The sequence below is a fragment of the Euphorbia lathyris genome, chromosome 2 (assembly GCF_963576675.1).
Source record: "Euphorbia lathyris chromosome 2, ddEupLath1.1, whole genome shotgun sequence".
NCBI lineage: Eukaryota > Viridiplantae > Streptophyta > Magnoliopsida > Malpighiales > Euphorbiaceae > Euphorbia > Euphorbia lathyris.
In genome coordinates, this window is record NC_088911.1 from 112,643,107 (window position 1) to 112,663,914 (window position 20,808).

A 20,808-nucleotide genomic window follows, 5' to 3' on the forward strand; every position below is an offset into this window, starting at 1 on the left:
TAAATAATCAGGGTGAGAAGAATATGAAGCTCATTAAACCAACATCCTTAACATCCTTAAGTCTAACTCAAACAATAAATAAACTAACCGCAACTGAAACGGTCAAACACAAGCATGTTGCCCTACAATCTATGTTCTTGTCTGTCCCTCCCTCCCTCTCTTTCTCTCTCCCTCACGTGCTTTACCTAGAAAAAGGTTTGCCTTGTAAGAGAAAAAAAACCATATTCTAAAAAATCAATAAGAAGAAAACCCCATTTCCATTTCCATGACCTCAATCTGATCTGATGCCTACTCCCGCCCATTTGGCCTTCTGGGTCCCTTTAGTGGAGCGATAAAAAAACACTAGTGTCCAGTTTCTATCATGCCTACCAGCTCATTTCCTCTTTTTTCTACTCATTAAAAATTGAAACTTTCTTGTTCCTTGTATGAAAACACCCCCCCTTTCCTTATCAGATTGGACCAACATAACTGCTACTACTAGATAGAAGAACAAGTCGACGGTACCCTATCTGGGTCCTACACGTAACCCTGGATTTAGGAGAAATTAAAATTCAACAACAAACGTGGCTTACACCACATTTCGTTGTCTCACACTCACCATTAACCTCTCCCCCCACTAACTCTTTTTTATGCAGTTCTTGGGGTTGGGGTTGAAACGTTTCGATTTCTGTGTGTGTGTGTGTTCTAGGTTTCTTATTTGCAGAAATCAGTTTTGTTTTCTAGTGCTTTTGAGCTTCTGCTTCTTTTTTCTCGAAGATAAGCTCTAATTTGGAGGGTTTTCTTTCTTTCTGTTCTTGGATCCATTTCTTCTGGTAAGTGAAAAAGTTGATTTCTTGCTCTTATAAATAGTAGTATTATTAAAGTTTGCTTCTTGCTTTATGCAAGGGTTTATATTTTATTATGTCAACATTATTTTCACTCACTTTGGGTATGGATTTGTGATGGTTCATTTAATTATTTGTTATTTTTGTGGGTCTGTCTTTATAAAGCGGTGCAGGAGATGAAAAATTGATCCTTTTTCTCATCTGTCAACAATTTTATAGGTTTTAGGGAGAGCTGGGGTTTTGGAATTCAGGAAAGGGGAGAGTAAAATTGATGTGGTCTTCAATTATTACTTTCAGTGAGCTGGAGCCATCCAGTTAATCTGGAACATGTATGTGACTTGCTTTCTCTGTGTTTTTTCTTGCATCAAGAATAATGCATGATTGATTTATATCTAATTATCTATCTTCATATATGTATGATGATTGCAATCTATGAATTCTTGCTCAACTGCTTCCTAATTGCTATTGTGAATCATGTTTTTTTTTTCTTTTCTAGTTTGGCTGATGATTATATGATGTCTTTTATTGCCTTGATTTCTGTAATCAAACATGAAAGAAAGAACTTTCAATCTTATGTTTCAAGAGTTTTGTGGCACTGATTTTCTTTGTACCGTTATGAAATCTACTAGATTGCTCAGATTCTGATGTTAAATTTTAGATGTTTAGCTTTCTTATGGATTCCCATCATTCATTTTTCCTTTTCAGATTCCTTTATATATGACTTGGCCTGTGGGAGACTCATCTATGGTGGCTTCTGAATTCACATAATTTAGTTAAGAATATGGGAAACAAAGTTGTTCGTCATTAGTATGCTTTATTAGCTAGGAGGTTCAAGATGGAAGATACATTTACAGAGAAAATTGGGTGTGCTAACGATGATTCCTTCTCGCTTATTGTGGACAAGGATGGAGGATTATTGGGTGAAAAATGTTTAGAAAGTTCAGAAGCGAAGTCGAAAAGATTGGTGAGAAGGGTAAATTCACAAAACACCTTGGTATTAAAAGTTAAGCAATTGCAACACAGTAGAAGTTCCATTAAGGAATCATTTCTTCGAAGCATGCGTATCTTGGACAGTTGGATCCCGAAGCATATGATGACTGTAGATGAGAAATATATTCGTCGTTGCCTAGAATTTATTCATATTAGTGCTTCAAAAGCACCCCCTACCAGCATTTCCTTAAACTTGGGATGGGGAGAATTGGATGTTTTGTCTCATGGCTTGATTCCAGCAAAAATAGGGAATGAATATGAATGTATTTTCACTAGATTTCATGTTGACTGTCCCGTATCATCTGGAAACGGGAGTGTGGTCATTAGCCCTGCCAGAGACTGGATTGTTGGTTCAATCATGGGTAGCAAGAGTATGGTAAATATACTTAACAGCCCTTTGTTTCGGAAATATGGTGCATATGACGGTGAAACCAATTTCGGGAAAGTGAGTTTCAGTGACATTGATGAATCAACATGTTATGATTTCATGAACTCTCCGGGTGTTTTAAGTAACTATTCATCAAGCAATCTGTACAAAGAAGCCGCATTTCCTGGAAAGCAAACCTATAAATCTGAGAGACTGCACGAAAGGCTTGTTTCAACTTCAAGTACAAACACTTCCTCTTCTAATCGGTCTTCCTCTTCTCTATCTTCCTCTGATACTCGAGGGATGCTCCAATGCACATGGAAGGGTGGAAACCCGCATTTTGTTTTCTCTGTTGACGACCAAAAGGTGGTGTATGTGGCAACCTTGTGGAAAGTTGAGTCCGGTGATGATAGAGCTGTGGACTATACATACCTATTCTATATGAGTATGGATGGTCATAAAGAACATGAAATTCATGATAGGGAGTCTCATCTAGTAGGTAAGATGAAGGTTTCGACTTCTTTTACGCTTGGTCCCAACAGTTCTAAAACCATGGAGAGAGAGTTCGTTTTATTCGGTGGTAATGAAGATTCCGTGCGAATGCAAACTTCAAGCCATGACCTCAAGAAGAATAAGGGATTGTCAAAGAAGGTGGTAGAAGTGTTCCGGACTAGTCACTCCATTAAAAAAAGAACTATCTCCAGATTTAGCGGATCAAGTGCCGCACTGGAGAGTTGTTCGTTGGAGTTATTTAAAGATGCAGATAAGAACTCTGATGCGCTTTTTGGGTCCAATCTTTTGGAAAATAATCTACCTCCAAATTTTGAATTGGTTGCCATTGTTGTGAAGGACCCTATTCCTGAAAAAAGACAAGAAAAAGCAGGTGGTTGGGGCTTGAAATTTCTCAAGAAACCAAGTTTAGAGCAAACAGCTACTCTAGAGGATTCCTCACTGTCCTCGGGTTTTTGTGCACGCAATACAGGTGATTGTTCGACAAGTATGGACATTCTAGTTCCAGCCAGTATTCATGGTGGTCCAAGGACTAGAAATGGTGGCCCTTCTGGTCTTATTGAAAGATGGAGATCAGGTGGATGCTGTGATTGTGGCGGCTGGGATGTTGGGTGCCCCCTAACCATACTTAAGAGCCGATCAAGTAGCAAAGATCTTTCACCCAAAGCAGACATGCAAGAGTGCAAGTTAGTTGATCTAATCATACAGGTATTTCTATTATCCTTCTAAGCTTCTATCTTTCGTGGTTTAAAGTTGTTTAGATTTACTTAAAATAAGCACTGTAATGATGTAGTTTCAACTCCAATTTTTCAGGGATCAGAAAAGAGTGCTCCGCCCTTGAGGATGGTGAACGTGTATGATGGATTGTATTTTGTTCATTTTCAGTCAACACTGTCTGCTTTGCAGTCTTTCTCTATTGCAGTGGCATTTATTCATAGCCAGAGTCCGGTTCTCCGACCCAAAAATGTACATGAGTTAGAGTAGCAAGAATCATTGGTTGAGGTTTATTTAGTTTTTGCAACTCTTTAACTATCACATCATTTTTGTTGTAAGTCAATATTTAAGTATTTATACACAAAATTAGATGTTAGTTTTGTCCATTTGTGGCTAGTTTGTTAGTTTAGTGTCAAATCGTGTTTTTAGCGATGGTCCATTGGTTCTTGCTACAGGTTGAGATTGTTTATCCTTTGATTTTCCGACACATGTAACCTAGTATGCTTTGATTGAGTGTACATTTTCATATTGGAAAGATTGACAAGTTTTCGTAAAATGAATCTTACTAGAACATGGTAGCATTGCACTCTAATGTTTTATTGCAGTGAAGCAGTTTTGGCTCTCAAGAGTTGGTGTTGCGTTGCGCCTCAATACTCTGCGTTATGAGGTCATGGTTTGATACATTCTCTGGACTTGTTTATGATTTTTGAGGTAATTTGAATTCTGGCAATTTCTATTATGCTCCTGAATTTTTCATATACTTGTATGTAACCATGTTTCAGAGATAAAAGCATGACGGACTGACCTTAAGGGAGTATTATGATATTTATATCCTTGGTGATCCAGAATGAATGGTGTCAGTCGATTGATGCTCGTTGACCTGCTCACAGTTCGTTGTGTTTCGTGATGCAGATGAATTGAAAGTTATAAGTCAAAATTCCATGTAATTTTGCTTGTTTGATTTCAACACAAATTAATAATGCAAACAAATTTCTTACACCAGGCTGTAACATTTTAGGTATACAGCATAGTTCACATGCTATTTGGCAATGCAGCATAGTTTATTGAATATCATTTTGTCATGAATACTATTCCTGGGCTGGGAGTTAATGAAATGATGAACTGAATTTAGTCCAATTCCTTTTGCATATTTGTTTTGTTGTCTGATATTGAAGTTTTGATATCATGAAGAAACTTGTAAGGAATCCAATTTATGGGTATCATATTGTTTGTTTGGTGTACTTTTGATCAAGTTCGGGAATGGAATTGAATCACCCTACTCTCAGTAGCTTCCTTTTGTCACTAGTCGGGTACGGGTTTCATAGGTACCTGGCACTTGAGACTGGAATAAAATTTTAAAATTTACATATAACCGCTACGATTGTATAGTATCCTTAGGTTATCTGCAGGGATGGAGCCAGCCTAGGGTTCGGGAGCTTCGACCCCTGATTCTAACCTTGAGTAGTATTGGTTTCGTACTGGATATACTTCTTAATTTTAGTTTATATTTCCGTATTTATAATGCAATTTCATTATTTTCATTATTTTAAGATGACTGAACTGGTTAAAAGGTATGTTTTAATGTAAGAGGTCATGAAGAAATTTTATTTATCTATTTGAATTTTCTTTTTCTAAATAACTATGTTATTATTAATTACTTTCTATATCATCTTTATCTTTTTAACCATTTTGAACTTTTTTTTTCCTTAAATCAAAATTTTAAAACTTTTGAGACTGAAAAACATTTAATTTTTGAATTAAATTTTACTTGGGAGGCTAATTTTTGTTACTCAGTCTTAACGAGTTGAACTTCAGAATTTTATTTCCAACTTTGTAAATCTAACTGTGATATTGTAGTATGTAAGGTTAAAATTAGCCTTATATATAAATTCATGCCTTCGTCACTGCTTACCCGCAAGGTTACTCATTATAGCTATTTTATATATTGGTGGTAGGATTTGAACTCACCACCAAATATTCGAAGTTAATTAAATTTAAGTATTAAACCAACTCACCTTTATTATTATTGTTTATATCGAGTAGTTAAATTCATAATCTATTTGTTAATAGATAAGACTATTTGTAAGCATATGAGTATATGAAATGAGAATAAGATTTAATATATGTATCTGTTAGGGTAACGAGACAAAATGAGTAGTTCAGATGATAAAAAGGCAAATTTTTCCATAGACTTGCTAGCCCGTTCTTTATGGGCCAGGCTTCAACATTTATATTTGTCACTTGATCCGGCTTAACCTAAGTTTGTATGAGCCCGGATATAAATAGATTGGATTTGTTTCAAAAGTCCGACCCGACGTGATCCGACCTTAAATTTGATTTTTATTATATTCTTAATTGTTTTTTTAAGATTATACTTTATTTAATTTTGCTGAATTACTTAATTAAATTATAATTTATTATATTTTTATCGTTAATAATTATAATTTATAATATATATATAAATATATTACTTGATGGAGCTAAACTGAGTTTGAGAATAAGTTACTTTAATCGGACTCACACTTGATATGAATATAATACAAGCTAGATTGGATCCGGATAAAGTAAATATATGTCAAATTCGGTTGGACGCGGTCTGAGCACGACCTAACCCAATCCATACACAAGTAAAACGGTAAAATGGGTAAGGATAATGGTATACTGCCTATACTAGCTATTAACATCCATTATTTGGGTTACATAGTGAATATATATTATATATTTTCATTTTTTCTTGGTTAAGTCTTTAAACTTTTACACAAGTTTTTAATTTTTATTTTTCACAAATTGAACCTTACACTAATACTTAGGATTTTAATAAGCATAGATCTAACGATGAATGACCAAATTCATTTGGTCATTAAGGTTCATGTGATCAAAATCGTACTTAGCTAATGAAGACATTAGTTGAGAAAACAATGCGTGGAAAAAAGTTTAAATGCTTAATCTAAAAGAATAAATAATTTCAAAGGTTAATCTTTAAACCATACAATATAAAAGTTTAAATATTTAACCATATGTTTCACTAATATTTGTTTGATGAGGTAAAAGTTTAAGTAAGGATAGATTGCACACTTTCAAGATTGGAATAAACCATAAATTTTGATAGGAATTTAAAGTAGAATTTTGACCTAACGAGGAATCAAATCTCATTTGATAAATATGATTCAATGCATAGTATTTTTAATTATTTTTTAAAGACATCTTTTTGGTAATTTCCTAATATTTTTTTTGTTGGCATTCTTTTACTACCCAACTTCAAATTCCCACCCCTAGCCCCGTGAAAGGACGAAAATGCCATTTCATGGGTTAAGGGTGGGAAAATGCTATTTTTTTTGCTCTTTCGACACGCGAGCTTGTGACTATCACGCCTCACCGTGTGGAGGGGCGTGATAGCCCCACGCCTCACCGTGTGGTTAGGCGTGATAGCTACACGCCCGACCACAAGGTGAGGTGTGGGGCTACCACGCCCGACCACACGATGAGGCGTGATAGCCACACGCCCGACCTCACGGTTGGGCGTGATAACCACACGCCCGCGTGTCCGGAGGGCAAAAAAATTAGTCCGCTATTGAATTAAACCCGTAAATACCTGTTACGTAAAAAAAAATTAGTCCGCTGTTGAATTAAACCCGTAAAAAAATTAGTCCGCTATTGAATTAAACCCGTAAATACCTTAATTAACAAAATAAAGATTTAGTTAAAATAAATTAAACAAACGAAAAATTACAAAAATTTAACTAAAAATCTACAAAATTAATCTAAAAATTTAACATATACATTATAATCAAATTAATATCAAAATTTCACATATAAATTAAACCCCAAATTAATCTAAACATTTAACAATTTAATTAAAATGTAAATATAATTTTTTTAAAAAAAAAAAATTTCAAAAACCCCTCGGACGTATGAAGATCACTCCCGAACCATAGGTCGGCGTATGAACATCACGCCCGACCTACGGTTCCGGCGTATGAATATCACGCCCGACCTATGGTGCGGGCATGAGGCTATCACGCCCGGACCACAGGTCGGGCGTGATATTCATACGCCGGAACCGTAGGTCGGGCGTGATGTTCATACGCCCGACTGCGATTCCGGCGTTTTTGAAAAATCGCCCACAGATTCCATTTTTAAGCTTAAATCAGAAAACAAAAACGGCAAATCTTATCATTTTCGCTTTCCCTTTACGGTTGTTGTTACGCTCCATGTTTTGGTTCAAAAATTAGTCCGAATTTGATCAAAGAGTGTGTAGAGTGTTTGAGAGGTTTTGTGTTTTTTCAAATTTTGGGTAAAGGGTAGTTCGGTCTTTTCACGGGGCTAGGGGTGGGAATTCATGGCTGGGTGGGTTTAATAATTCACCTAATAAAAGGTTGAATTTGATCGTTGATTGTGAGGGTTGCGTCAGATATGCGGATTGGGTTGAAGCTAGGTAAGGTAGAAGCCCGGCCTAAGGCCCCATATATTTTAGCCCATATTCTATTTTAGTAATTATGCATAAAGAGCAGGGAGTGAGCCGGAAATACGAAATTTGAATGCTGAAAACGCAGTACAAAAACCCTAGTTTCATAGCCGTCTATATATGACTCCAAAACCCTAATCTCACTCCTCGTTTTCCTTTCAGCAGTCGCAATGTCGAAGCGAGGTCAGTTCTCTTACTATTCGCTTCCATTCATTACTGTAGTATTTTCCGTCATTGTTCCTTAGGAAATGAATCTTCAATGAGCTTTAGAGAATGATGGATCAGTATTGGTCTCAATTACTTGCGATTGTGACGAGAAAATTGAATCATCACCTGTTTAATTGTTTTGTTTGTGTTGTTAACAGGACGCGGAGGATCTGCAGGTAACAAGTTCAGGATGTCACTGGGTCTTCCAGTGGCAGCCACAATTAACTGTGCCGACAATACCGGGGCTAAGAACCTTTACATCATCTCCGTTAAGGGAATCAAAGGTCGTTTGAACCGTCTCCCTTCTGCTTGTGTTGGGGATATGGTTATGGCCACCGTGAAAAAGGGAAAGCCTGATCTCAGAAAGAAGGTTATGCCTGCTGTCGTGGTTAGGCAGAGGAAGCCCTGGCGCCGAAAGGATGGTGTTTTCATGTACTTTGAAGGTCATTTTTCTCTTTATCTATCGTCTTTTTTCGCAACTGTTTTTCTTTATATTTCGAATCATGATCAGTTGTTTGATACGTGTTTGGTTAATAGATCAATTGGTTTGTGGTTGATTAATAAATGTTTAAATTTTGTTTAATAACCTCATGGTATGATGCTATCTTCCTAAATAGTGTTGAGAATCATATGTTGTTCAGGAAATGGTGAGCTGTCTTGATGATATTAGGGAGAAATTAAGTGATTGCTGGTCAAACTGTGCCCTGATGCGTGTATATCTCTGTGTACCATTAGATGGTTTAGATGGACCAACAATATTGGATATTTATGAGCGGGGCATATCAATTGTGGATGGTCACTTTTTGGAATCTGATATAATTTAATTGTTTCTTAAGTTCATAGACGTGCATATAGATTTTTACCTGCTTGATTGCTGGTGATGTGGTGCTGAGGATATTTAGTTTATGGTTCCTTTTGCACTTCCCATAGCCAGCAATACCAGACCTGCCAACCTACACTAGACCCAGATGATAAGTTCATTATCATGATATCATCTCTGTCAAGGTTGGAATATCCAATACTTTATGTATTGATTTATTTGGTTGGTTGAATTATGCATTTTATGTCCTGCCCCCATCATATGTACTTGTTTATGCTACTTGACTGATTTTTGGTTTTCACTGCTTAAAAAATATTACTATCCAAATAATAGTGTATTGAAGAAAATGACAATACTACCAGATGTAAGTCATGTATCACCCTAAATATTTCATTGTTTGGTACAGTTACATGTCTGGCAAATTGACTGAGTTCATCGTTACAGATATTGGATCATCTCATTGTTCATATCTGCTCCATTTGAACTCTACATACTCTTTAAATAGAAGTGATAAGGCTCTATACGTGTTCCAATTTTATTACCAAATAATAGTGTCTTATAAAAATGACAATACTACCAGATGTAAGTCATGTGTCATCCTAAATATTTCAGTGGTTGGTACAGTTACATGTCTGGCAAATTGACTGAGTTCATCGTTACAGATATTGGAGTAACTTAATGTTCATATCTGCTCCATTTGAACTCTAAATATGGCTTTTCAATTGATGTGATTTCGCTTTATGTGTGTTCCAATTTTATATTTCATATAAATGTTTATAAACCTTGACAAGGGCATGATGTGTTTTCTGTCTGCATGCTAAGTTCTATTCATACCCTTGTCATAATAGTTTGAATTCGCCGTTTTATGCATTCCTTTCACAGCGTTAGAATTTTTTTTTTTAAATATTTCTCAGGTATTAATATCTGTGTTTGTAGTAAAAACTCAAGCGGCCTGTCATGTCCATAGTTATTTGCATTATATAACTTGTATTCTAGGGCTCTGTGGTTGTATTAGTATATTGTTTTCAGCAATTGACACAAGGTTCAAGAAATGTTTGCCTTTTAGTTCGGAAACATGGGTGTGTTATTTATTGTGAATCAGTTGTATATTCTGATTTATTAATCAATCCATCATTAAGATGCATTTTTGTTTGGTATAAAACATTCACTGCAATTACTCGTCACTGTGTTAAAAGTATCTGAGTTGGAAGTGAATTTTTTTTTGTAGATAATGCTGGTGTTATTGTGAATCCCAAAGGGGAAATGAAAGGTATGATGTTTTCTTACTCACTACAAGCTTGGTTACATATATATATGTATATGTCTTGTGGTTCACAACATCTTTGTTTTATCTGTTTTTTTTTTTTCCTGATCTGAGGTCTGATTGGTTTTTTTTTTTTTTGTTTTAGGATCTGCAATAACCGGGCCAATTGGAAAAGAATGCGCGGATCTGTGGCCAAGGATTGCAAGTGCAGCTAACGCCATAGTCTAAAAGTCTTATCTGCTGTTTGTTTCATTATATTGGAATTGTTACATTACCCGTAGGGTTTTTGTTTTTTAAGTTTTTGGAAACTTAATTAAATTTTGTATCTGGAGGTTGCATGAGTACGAATGTTATTTTTATGATAGTATCTTCTGGGTCCCTATCCCTTGATTGCCTTAGTTCTATCCAGTTCTCAAGCTTGCTAAGTTTTTATAAAGAATATTTGAATATGAAAAATGGTAATTTTTATGATTTCGATCTAGCAGGTGGAGTTTGTTTCATAATTCTAGTATGCACACCCTCAAACAGACCAACTGCTGGTTATATATATTTATGATTTGTTTGCTATATCTGATACGGTACTACATATGTTTTTTCGTTTGGTAAAAGTTGAGATTCATTTGAAACTTTCCAATATCAACTCTATGGAAAAGCTTTCAATGATAATAAATTGACCGTTTTCTGTTCTTTTCTTCTTGTAGTTGAGATTCATTGGAAACTTGCCAATATCAACTCTATTGAATAGCTTTCAAAAGATGACAAAAGAACACATCCAAACTACAAAACAAACAAAACCCAAAGCATAAAACTGATTAATTAACTAATTAATTGTGTGTTTCAATCAATTAAATAAATTATAATCAAACAGAATTTTTTATTTATTAAAATCGAGTAAAAAAATTTGTTCCTAAAAGTATCAGCTGAATATATATTGGGATCTGCTGTTTTGATTCTGTCTGATTCGGACCAATGTTCTAAACCAGATTTCTTCATCCACAAAACAATATCCCAACTGCTAATTAACCCTTTTAGGTTTGTACTATTACATCTCAGCCCATAAACTTGTCCTAAAGAAAGTATAATACCCTCCAATTATGATGATGGTTGATTAATCTCTAATACTTGTTTAAAGTGATGTGATTAATACTTTAATTCCATACTATGATGATGATGACGATGATAAGATGAGATTTGGACAAATTGAAAAATGTATTAAGTATCTACCATTTTTTATTATTATTATTATTACTGTCATCTTAATTTGTTCAATCTGAATCAGGAGGTGTTAAATCTCACTCTCTTTGAACATTTGCTGTTTTACAGATTGAACACCTCCTGATTAACAGATTATACTGAAAACTTTCAAATTTCAGTAAAAGATTAGGTATGATGGGAGTGTGGTTAAGAAAGATATTGGAAGGGAGATAGACCTTCTGATGTGTTGAAGATGTACATGTTCAACATTTATGGAACGCTCTCATAGACCTATGCTCTACTTTGCCAAAGAAACTCCATCGACAAATTTGTTTTAACACGTCTCGAATGTATATTTTAAAAAATAAAAGACGTTACTGCTAGGAGATTTAACGGTAAGAAAAAAATATGCAGTCACCATCAGTTAATTTATTACAACACACTAAAATACTGGAAAAACATTCTACATTACATAGGCATAGTGCCATATATATAGCAACAGTGTCAACACCTGCTTTATTTCACCTCAATTTAGCCACACCTCCCATGTTCTTTTTAGCAATGTACTCGAATAAGCTACCATCAAAACAACGCCGTGTAGCTTCTTTAGAGAGATAACCTTCTTCATCTTTTGCAAGAACATAAAGGATAAACCAGCCAAATTTAGTTAATAGCCTCCATGATTACATTTCTAAGTCATGAAAGACGCTATCTAAAATCACAAGGTACTGAGTGAAAAGGGTTTAGGTTTTATCTAGGAACAAACCATCCTATGAAGTCATAGGCAACTCGATTTCCTTGAGTCATGTTCCACATTTCCTTAAATGTTAACTTATCTGGTACAGTTTTAGCATACTTGCTGAATATGTTTTCAAGACACACCGGCATATACCTGCACCCAAAAAAGTTAGAATTTCGACAGAGTTTCTGTCAGTAAACATAGAGTTTCCAGTTTACTTTCATTATATTCTGGATTTGTCAAATTGAAAACCTGCGTAATTATCCGTCACTGATTCTTAGTAAAAAAATCTTAGTTCTTTTAATAATTCTTCGTCCATTGACCCCCCAAGTATTTAGTTTCGGGTCAACCACTAGTAACATAATTGGATGATTACCGTCCTTCAGTGTCATAGACTCCCGAATCACTGCCATGCTTGCCTTTGTGTATGTTGCTTATGTATATGGAAAAGAAAGGGGAAGGAAGCCACCCCTGTCTCAAAACATATAGTAATAAACGAAATAAGAATATTAGATTTAGAAACGTTGCCTAAAGAAAAAGAATCTCCCATCAAATTGGAAAGCAAGATACTAGCAGTAATCAATTTGGTTGGAGCCATTGAAATGTATAAACATAAATAGATATACTAATAAAGAATCATATTTAAACAATAGTTCCTATTTAGATAATAATTTCTATTTATCGCAAATCGCAACTAAAAGAAGCATAATATTCCATCAAATGAGAAACAAAGAAGACATGACTTACAGATTGAGTAGGAAAGCTGAAGAAAACATGGAAGCCAATTGCCAGAAGAAAAGAGACAATTATATTGAAACCAAGTTGACGAAATCCTGAGAGAGACAATTATTTAAAATGATAAGTCTAAGTTTCAATTTATTTCATTCTAATTATTATATACAAATACCAGTAAAGGTCTCCCAGGGATAAACAATTCCATTCTTGTCTTGGTCGAAAAAGGCGACATGCTGCTGAAGAACACTCATATCGTTATGGTCATGTCCTTCAGTTCCGTGTGGATGTTCTTTATCAGGAGCTTTCAATGCTCTTGCCATATCTGTTTTACTCATCAAATTAATTCAACATTTCTCTCCAAAAATAACAATTGGAATTGGAAAAAAACAAGAGAATAAAGAACAAAAAGGCTCATGAAATTCCAGATAAAAAATTATAACTTACAAGGCTTAGGCAAAGTGGTTTCCAAATCATGAGGAACAGGTCTTTGAGAAGTAACAGGTGCTTGAGGTGCTGTTGTTGCCATTGAATCCTCTTCTGCCATATTTATTCTGATCTCTCTTATTTTCAGACTGCTTCTTTCTGTTTCTACAACTTATGAATTCGTTTCTAAGTTTATATAGAGTTGAGAAGATGGTGCCTTAATTGCTTCTACGTCATCGTTTCTATTTTCAAGTTTACTTTTAAACTTCTATCCTTTTTCGATAAAAAGAAAATTGACTTCTTTCAGTGTATAAAATGAAAGTTGTAGATTCTTTTTGTATATAACTATATAATGTTGCTAAACAAGGAAGAAGTTCAACTTTTAAGTATATATGCCTGCTGTTATAATACTTTGTTTACTGATCACCACTGCAATAAATTTATAAGAATTTTAAAACGAAACCGGATTCTTGATTCTTAGACCTAGCTAATTAAGATATACCTTCACTACTCAGATCATATCCGCATATTTAGATTTTTAATTACTGATGTTTTGTGTAATTTCCGAAGTGTCTCGCCGTCTGAATGCTTTCCTGGAAAATAAGGGAAGTGCGGGCTGCGCGATGTAGACATTCCGATGCTAAAATCAATATCACTTTTAAGAATAGTGAAAGTAATGGGGGTCGGGGCTTAGAGCATACATGGAGAGGCTCCCTATCAAAGTTTTAGAGAGTTGCTCCTCATTGGTGGATAACCATTCCAGTAAGAAGTTTCATGTGTATTGTGTCAGAGATTAATATAAGATCTATGATTAAACCTTAACTATCAGCTTGAGCTTTTAGTTCAATTGGTTCTATGACATGTATCGCAATTCTAAGAACTTATCCTTACCGGATCTTCCTAGGCGTGTGTCTCATGACCATCACATACTTATCCTTGCTGGATCTTTCTAGGCCGGTTAGCCTCTTCTTGTCTCCGGTGAGGATCTCCGACGGGTTGTACATGGGTATTTCGGCCTTATACTTGGAGTCTTTCAATGGTGAGAGTTAACTCCCGTGTACTTGTTTGACGCTTCTCGTCGAGCTCTTGAAGCTTGTCACCCATCGTCATCAACAACGCTTCTATTGCTTCAAGCCTTTGATCATTTGATCCCATAGCTTCGGGTTGGGGCGTGATTGGACCATTTCCGGGAAGGAAAATTACTCTGCTCTGATACCAAATGTTACAGATTATTTGAAAATGGACCCTTAATAAAAAAAATTGTACTAAAAAATCTAAAAATAGAAATTTGGGCCCATTTTAAACCTCAAATATCATATTATTTGATCAATTTTTAAACTTAACGGGTATTATAACTAAATTTATAACAAAAAAAAAATAGTATATATTCAATAAAATTAAAATTTTGGGGCTCCTTTTAGCCTTGGCCCTGGGCGGCCGTACCCCGGGCCTATGCCCAAGGCCGGCCCTGGCAAGCGGCAAAGATGATAATAAACCTAATGGAAAAACACTAAATAAGGTAGTAGCATAACAGTAATAAAGAGTGTGGCAGCCCTTGTCCTCTCTACTTCAACTTGACGCATAAGGCATCTCAAACACCCCGCACGCCGTGCCACATAATCCACACGGCGTGTGGGTCCAGTTCTGATATTCCTCGGTATTTCGTCATTGATTCACACGAGCTCCGCATGCCTAGCTGCAGTGGCACGTTGAGTGATACGGCGGCGTGTCACCTCAGTTTTGCTCTTGGGGTACTTGAACTCCGCCTCGTCCCTCTTTCACGGCAACCCATCGCCCTTGCTCTCTCCCACTTCGGGTCTCGTGCTGGAGATGTTCGCATCATAAACTTACCCAACGCCTTATAAAAACCGTCACTAGACGTAGCAACGGTTCTGAAAACCGTCGGTACATACTATAGAGACGGTTCAAACCGTATGATATTTTTTTTCCCTAATAGTGGATAGATGAGCTTGCTTGCCTCTATGTTTGATTGTTGATTATTGTGAGAAATTAGAGGTTTTCACTCAAACAATCAAGAATCCACAAGAAACCTAAATCATAAATTACTTTTCTCGTTTTCAAAGGTAGGCGTTGAATCTTGTTTTCCCTTTTTCAAAGTGCCAAAAAACAGTAAATCTTTCTAAAATGTTTGAACATATTAATTTAAGAACTAATATAGTATAGTACTTTGGATGAATGAAATCATGTATCAATTGTCAAATCTAGAACTATTACATCTTGGAACTTGACAGTTTTGTCTTGGGGCATCCTAACACCTCAACTTTTGTCCTTATTCAAATAAAGCTGTAACGAATGTCTTTGGCAACAACAGCTCCATTATTTTTGGCCCTTACTCCTCTACTATATATACAGTGGTGGAGCCGAGCTCGGGGGCTCCAGTCCATCCTTAAGTAAAAACCAGTTGATAGCCCCCTAAATTCAGAATATAAAGACATGTTTGTAGTATTATTTCAATATGTCAAGTAGTTTGGTTGGTTAAAAAAATTTGCTGAACCCTAACGGACTGGACCTTAAAAAAATTACCACAAACTACATGACCAAATTTAACCCTCTAAATCTGAAATCTTGACCCCGCCACGGTATCTATGCGTATAGATAGGATAGGCCTCTCAAGTAGGACCGATTCCCTCAATAAATGGAGAGCACAAGTGATCATCAGAGCATACACACAATAACCCTTAAGCATGAGCCAAGTACCAGAAGCCAAGGTGCAAGTGCAGACCATTGAAGCAACGAGCCTTCCTCCGGGTAGCTACAGAACCCGAGGTTTCCACCAAGCAAGATTTCAGGCGTTTGATATATTAGGAGATTCAGATACTTTGGGGAATAACCAGTTAAACTGGGCTAACTTGTTCTTGCTCAACAGACTTGGCCACAAGACTTTATCTTCTGCCGACATCAATGTTATCTCTCGGCTCTCCAGTTTATCAGTTGCGGATGAGTCTTCCTTGAAAGAGCTGAAAGCTCTAGCGGGGCAGATGTCTGATGAGTTTGCAGGAATTAAGGAGGAGATGCTACAAATAAGAACAGATTCTGATCTGGAAAAAGTGAGAGAATCTGTGAAGGAAGTAGTAAATCAGGCTGAGTTAGGGGGAAGATTGTCTATAATCGAAACAAAGCTGGATCGAGTGGAGAAACTACTTAACGAAATAGCAAAACGGATGGACGAGAAAAATTTAGAATACTCCGAGAGTAATGAATAATGAATAATATGTGTGCATGCATGTTTTAGTTTCTTTCTTGGTTGCTCTTCAGTTGAATTAAAATTTGTTGGTTGTTAATTGATTGATTTGTGTTTCGGTCAGTTTTAATTGTATCCGAACAAAATTGTGGGTTTGTACGAGTATTAATTGTATCAATAAAATGTCTTCAACTTTGATGATTATTGTTGCTATGGTTATTATTGTTATTTTTATAGAATTTGTGAATTGAGTTTAATTAGCATCATTGAATAAAAATAGTGGTGATTTTAAGCATTTTGTATCAATTAAAACCAACAATCATTAATTGTTAGAGGTATAGTAATAAATTAGGGATTTTTTTTAGAAAATTGTAACGCTCCATTTAGTACGTTGTAATGTAATGCAATACAATTAAGTTGTAATGTAATAGAATGTAATATTGATTCCATTATAATGTTTGATTGACAAATTTTTTTAAAAAAATTGGTGAAATGTAAATACTATTATAATATTTATAATTGCTTCGTCAAATGTAGTTAAAAACTTCAATTAGTTTTCCATGTTTTTTCCATTTTTCCGTTTCCGTATTTTCACGTTTTCTCTATCTTTCACGTTTTTTTTTATTTTTTCGTTTTTCATGTTTCACGTTTTTCATATTGTTCGTGTTTTTCCGATTTCATATTTTTCCCGTTTATTGCATTTTTCATGTTTTTCTTATTTTATGTTTTACCGTTTAATAAGAATTGTGGATAATAAATATAAATAATAAAAATATATATTAGGGTTAGTCGCAATGGAAATGCATACCTTTTTTTTTATAATCTCAATTACATTAATTAGTAAAGAAAACTTGAGTGATATAATTATGATTCCATTACGACAAAAACAATATAACTAATTTAAACATGAACATCTATTGTGATGGACATTCCATTACAATATTCATTACATCGTACCAAACGGGCAGGGACAGATTTACAGTGAAGGCAACGGGGGCACTTGCCCCCATTGAGATCTAGAAATCTATAAAACTACAAGTTTAATTTTTGATTTTTTTTGAGTTTGTCCCCAGAAAACCATAGGCAAACCTTATTGATGACTGCTGAACCTGAAAATCACGCGAGGAAGGAGATGAAGTCTAGGGATAGGTTTTATTTTTAATTTTTTAATCTTCCTGAAGTAAAACGACGTCGTTCCACTTAAGTGGAATGACGTGGAACGGCCTCGTTTTATATCATATAGATTTAAGAGAAAAAAACCTATACCTAAAAAGCCTAATCTAATTGCACACAGCAGCCCACTCCCCTCCCCTGTCTTCTCTTTTCTTTACGCAAGGTCTTGTTCTCTCACCACAAAAATTCTATTTAATCCCTGTCTGTTTCTCAATTTGGAATTCAAACCCCTAATTGTTATATTCTTTTTGCAATTTTCCCTATAATAAAATACAATTTATTGCTTAACTAAATTACGTGCTTAAAAAATTTAGGAATGATGTATTTTTTTCTAGTTTAATTTATTTTGATACATTGTAATAAAAATTAGGGTAAAGTTAAAAAAAATCCACATGCTCTGTAAAAGAGACTCTTTTTGAGATAAAGTTCAAAAATACTTCTAACGTTTATAGCCATTAGCAATTTTATCCATATCGTCTAAAATGGTGCAATTGTACCCTCACGTTGGCAGACAAGAGCAATTTTACCTCTATAGTTGATAAATTGGGCCAATTTGAGAAATATTCAATAAACTGTCTATTTAGTTATAGATCTTGTCATCTACACTTCACATTTGCGTCATTTTATCACTCATTAGTAATGGTTCATAAACATATGATTAGACGTAAATTTAAAAAAAATTGAAAAAATATATTGTCTTTTGTATGAATCGGATAAAAAAAAATTAAATATATCCATGAATTTATAAATATTAACATCTAATTCTATTATTAAATCACAAAAAAAAAAAACATATGAAATCTTTTTTTGAACCAGCTTATTTGCAATTGGTGTAGAATAAAGAATAAAATATTTGTGTTTTATAATAATGTCTGAAATTGACCCAACTTGTCAACGTTAAAGGTAAAATTATCCTTGACTGCTAATGTTAGGAGTAAAATTGCACTATTTTAAACGTTAAGGAGCTTTTTTCGTTTTGCTAAAATGAGACTCTTTTAGTTTGACACTAAAAAATTGATATTTAACGACTTCAAAATGAAAAATTCTAAGAATAAAGTTGTTTAGTACGAAATTTACTATAGAACTAAAAAATTTATTTTTCAAAATCATAGTTTAAAAATTCAAAACCTTGGTGATTTTGAAAAGTAAAAAATTTGATTCCATAATTAATGTGGTACTAAACAACTTTACCCTTAAAATATTGTTATTGGTTTTTTTGTATAATTTTTCTCATAGTTTGCCTCCACTGTATCTAAATCCTGGATCCGTCCCAGCAAACGGGGTCTAAAGGGATTTTTTTTTTAACAATAAATGGTATGCAATACTCTTTTAATTGGTTGGTGCATCATATTTGAAGTACAATAGAATTTCTCCAGCAATTTAATTAACTACAAATAATATTTTGCAAACAAAATAATAGAGTTAAAAAGAAATAAAATATTTAATAATTCAATTGATTTTAGCTCCTAAGATTCCAATTTCTGTCCTTAATTCTTTCTACTGACACAATATTACAAATACATTGATAATGGTTGTGGACAATCTCATCCTTCACTCATTTGAATTTGAATTAGTTGTATTGCATGTGATCATTTTTGTTTCTTAGTAATACTAATATGGCCTACGTTTTTGTTGTTTATTTTGAATTTTTTGTGTGTTTTTAATTGAATTAAGAGAGTGTTTAAATACAGCTCCCAAATTACTTATCACTGCCCTTTTGGACTTTTTTGCTCTTCTCATAATTTTGATCAAAAACTGAAAATTCTCTCTCCAAAATCATAAATCTGAACAACAATAATTGAATTATGAAAATAATTGATGTGTGACAATCCGAACCCCGAAAATGGATGATTACGAGTCGGAAACATTAAGATTTACATTTTTTTTTATCAAAGAACTCATGAAAATAATACATATTTTTCAAGATGACTTTGAATTTTTCGTCACAAAAAATAGGAGAATTTTTCATTTCTCGTCACAAAAAATTGAATGATTTAGTATTTTTCGTCACTAAAAATTTTACGATTTTGCATATTTCAAAATTTGGCCTAAACGAATGCGGCATACCGCCCGACCCATAGCGGGAATGGATGCTGCATCCGTTCCCGCCATGGGTCGGGCAGTATGCTACATCCGTTTAGGCTAAATTTTGAATTTTCTCTCAATTTTTTTTTCCCAATTTTGAAATTTTTTTTATACCAAGGGCAAAATTGTCCAATGGAAGCGATAATAAGTAAGTTAGGTTGGTAAATAGCAAAACCCATTTTCATATCTATTTATGTACGTTCCAAAAAGGAAATAGTATATACCTCCTTATGATAGTTTGGTTTAAATGAGAGAATCAATTATAGTTGTGAATCTTCTTAAAAATAATTTTTTATATCTATATATTTTTAACATTAGTAAATTGAACTATAGAAATTAAACAAATAATTTCAACCATTAAAATCAAAATCAAAAGACTTTGAACTGAAAGAAAATGCATAAAAAAATATTTAAAAAATAATAATTTTAAAATAATTAAAAATAAGAAACTGAAATAAAATTTGATCAAAAATAATTTTTGGAAAAAATGTAGATAAAATAAAGTACATGGACAAAAAGTGAAATTATTCTAGGGTAATAAAGTAAAAATGAATAAATATAGGGATAAAAAGTAAAATTAGTCTAAGAGTAAAAATAGTCCAAGAGTAAAAATGAGTCTAATTTAAATTAAAAATACAAATTACATACGAACACAAATTTACATATAAGCTTATGAAATTAAATACAAATTTTCATATGAATACAAACTCTTAACTTTTTTTTATTACAATTAGAGGTTAAGGTTTAAAAATACCCCTAACGTTTTGGGTCAGAAACGTCTAAAATGGTGCAATTTTATCCCTAACATTGATAAATTGCGCAAATTTAAGAAATAATTCCATGCAATTCCTAATTTTCAAATATGGATACATATAATTTTATTTTATTTTTTTATTAAACGATATATACTTTAATAAACCATCAATTCTTGACTTTGATCTAATTTATATAGATAATGATAAATTATAAATAATAATAATAATAATAATAAATAATGATAAATTATAGATAAATAATAATAGTAATAATAAATTATATATAAATAATTATAATTATAATAAATAATGATAAATTACTGAATATTGAAACTGAATGC

At 33.9% G+C, this 20,808-nt stretch overlaps 3 protein-coding genes across 5 annotated transcripts; 2 read left to right on the forward strand and 1 right to left on the reverse strand.

Annotated features, from left to right (window-relative positions):
• The first annotated feature begins 266 nt into the window (after positions 1-266).
• On the forward strand, positions 267-4,553 carry LOC136219491 (uncharacterized). Of its 2 annotated transcripts, XM_066006912.1 has the most exons (4): positions 267-812; positions 1,044-1,153; positions 1,530-3,399; positions 3,505-4,553. In XM_066006912.1, the coding sequence occupies exons 3-4, from the start codon at positions 1,660-1,662 to the stop codon at positions 3,673-3,675; spliced, it is 1,911 nt and encodes a 636-aa protein (XP_065862984.1). In that variant the 5' UTR covers positions 267-812; positions 1,044-1,153; positions 1,530-1,659; the 3' UTR covers positions 3,676-4,553. The 2 variants fall into 2 exon arrangements, with proteins under 2 accessions (XP_065862984.1, XP_065862985.1); XM_066006913.1 differs by lacking the exon at positions 1,044-1,153.
• A 3,340-nt stretch (positions 4,554-7,893) lies between these two features.
• On the forward strand, positions 7,894-10,559 carry LOC136219492 (large ribosomal subunit protein uL14). The gene is made up of 4 exons (XM_066006914.1): positions 7,894-8,053; positions 8,236-8,520; positions 10,126-10,167; positions 10,307-10,559. The coding sequence occupies exons 1-4, from the start codon at positions 8,041-8,043 to the stop codon at positions 10,387-10,389; spliced, it is 423 nt and encodes a 140-aa protein (XP_065862986.1). The 5' UTR covers positions 7,894-8,040; the 3' UTR covers positions 10,390-10,559.
• A 1,143-nt stretch (positions 10,560-11,702) lies between these two features.
• Positions 11,703-13,406, reverse strand: LOC136216489 (probable peroxygenase 3). Of its 2 annotated transcripts, none has more exons than XM_066003011.1 (6): positions 13,274-13,406; positions 13,002-13,151; positions 12,842-12,927; positions 12,471-12,565; positions 12,122-12,247; positions 11,703-12,030 (listed from the first exon to the last, which is right to left on the reverse strand). In XM_066003011.1, exons 1-6 carry the CDS (start codon positions 13,371-13,373, stop codon positions 11,877-11,879), a joined length of 711 nt encoding a protein of 236 aa, XP_065859083.1. In that variant the 5' UTR covers positions 13,374-13,406; the 3' UTR covers positions 11,703-11,876. The 2 variants fall into 2 exon arrangements, with proteins under 2 accessions (XP_065859083.1, XP_065859082.1); XM_066003010.1 differs by having other exon boundaries at positions 11,850-11,983.
• Positions 13,407-20,808: the final 7,402 nt, after the last annotated feature.

Excerpts from the sequence above, each read along its gene's own strand:
- LOC136219491 (XM_066006912.1), top strand. The coding sequence starts at position 1,660 with ATGGAAGATACATTTACAGAGAAAATTGGGTGTGCTAACGATGATTCC. Across the intron at positions 3,400-3,504 it reads TAGTTGATCTAATCATACAG|GGATCAGAAAAGAGTGCTCC; the intron begins GTATTTCTATTA and ends CCAATTTTTCAG.
- LOC136219492 (XM_066006914.1), top strand. Across the intron at positions 8,521-10,125 it reads TGTTTTCATGTACTTTGAAG|ATAATGCTGGTGTTATTGTG; the intron begins GTCATTTTTCTC and ends TTTTTTTTGTAG. Across the intron at positions 10,168-10,306 it reads TCCCAAAGGGGAAATGAAAG|GATCTGCAATAACCGGGCCA; the intron begins GTATGATGTTTT and ends TTTTTGTTTTAG.
- LOC136216489 (XM_066003011.1), bottom strand. The coding sequence starts at position 13,373 with ATGGCAGAAGAGGATTCAATGGCAACAACAGCACCTCAAGCACCTGTT. Across the intron at positions 12,928-13,001 it reads TCCCTGGGAGACCTTTACTG|GATTTCGTCAACTTGGTTTC; the intron begins GTATTTGTATAT and ends TGTCTCTCTCAG. Across the intron at positions 12,566-12,841 it reads TCAGCTTTCCTACTCAATCT|GGGTGGCTTCCTTCCCCTTT; the intron begins GTAAGTCATGTC and ends GTTTTGAGACAG.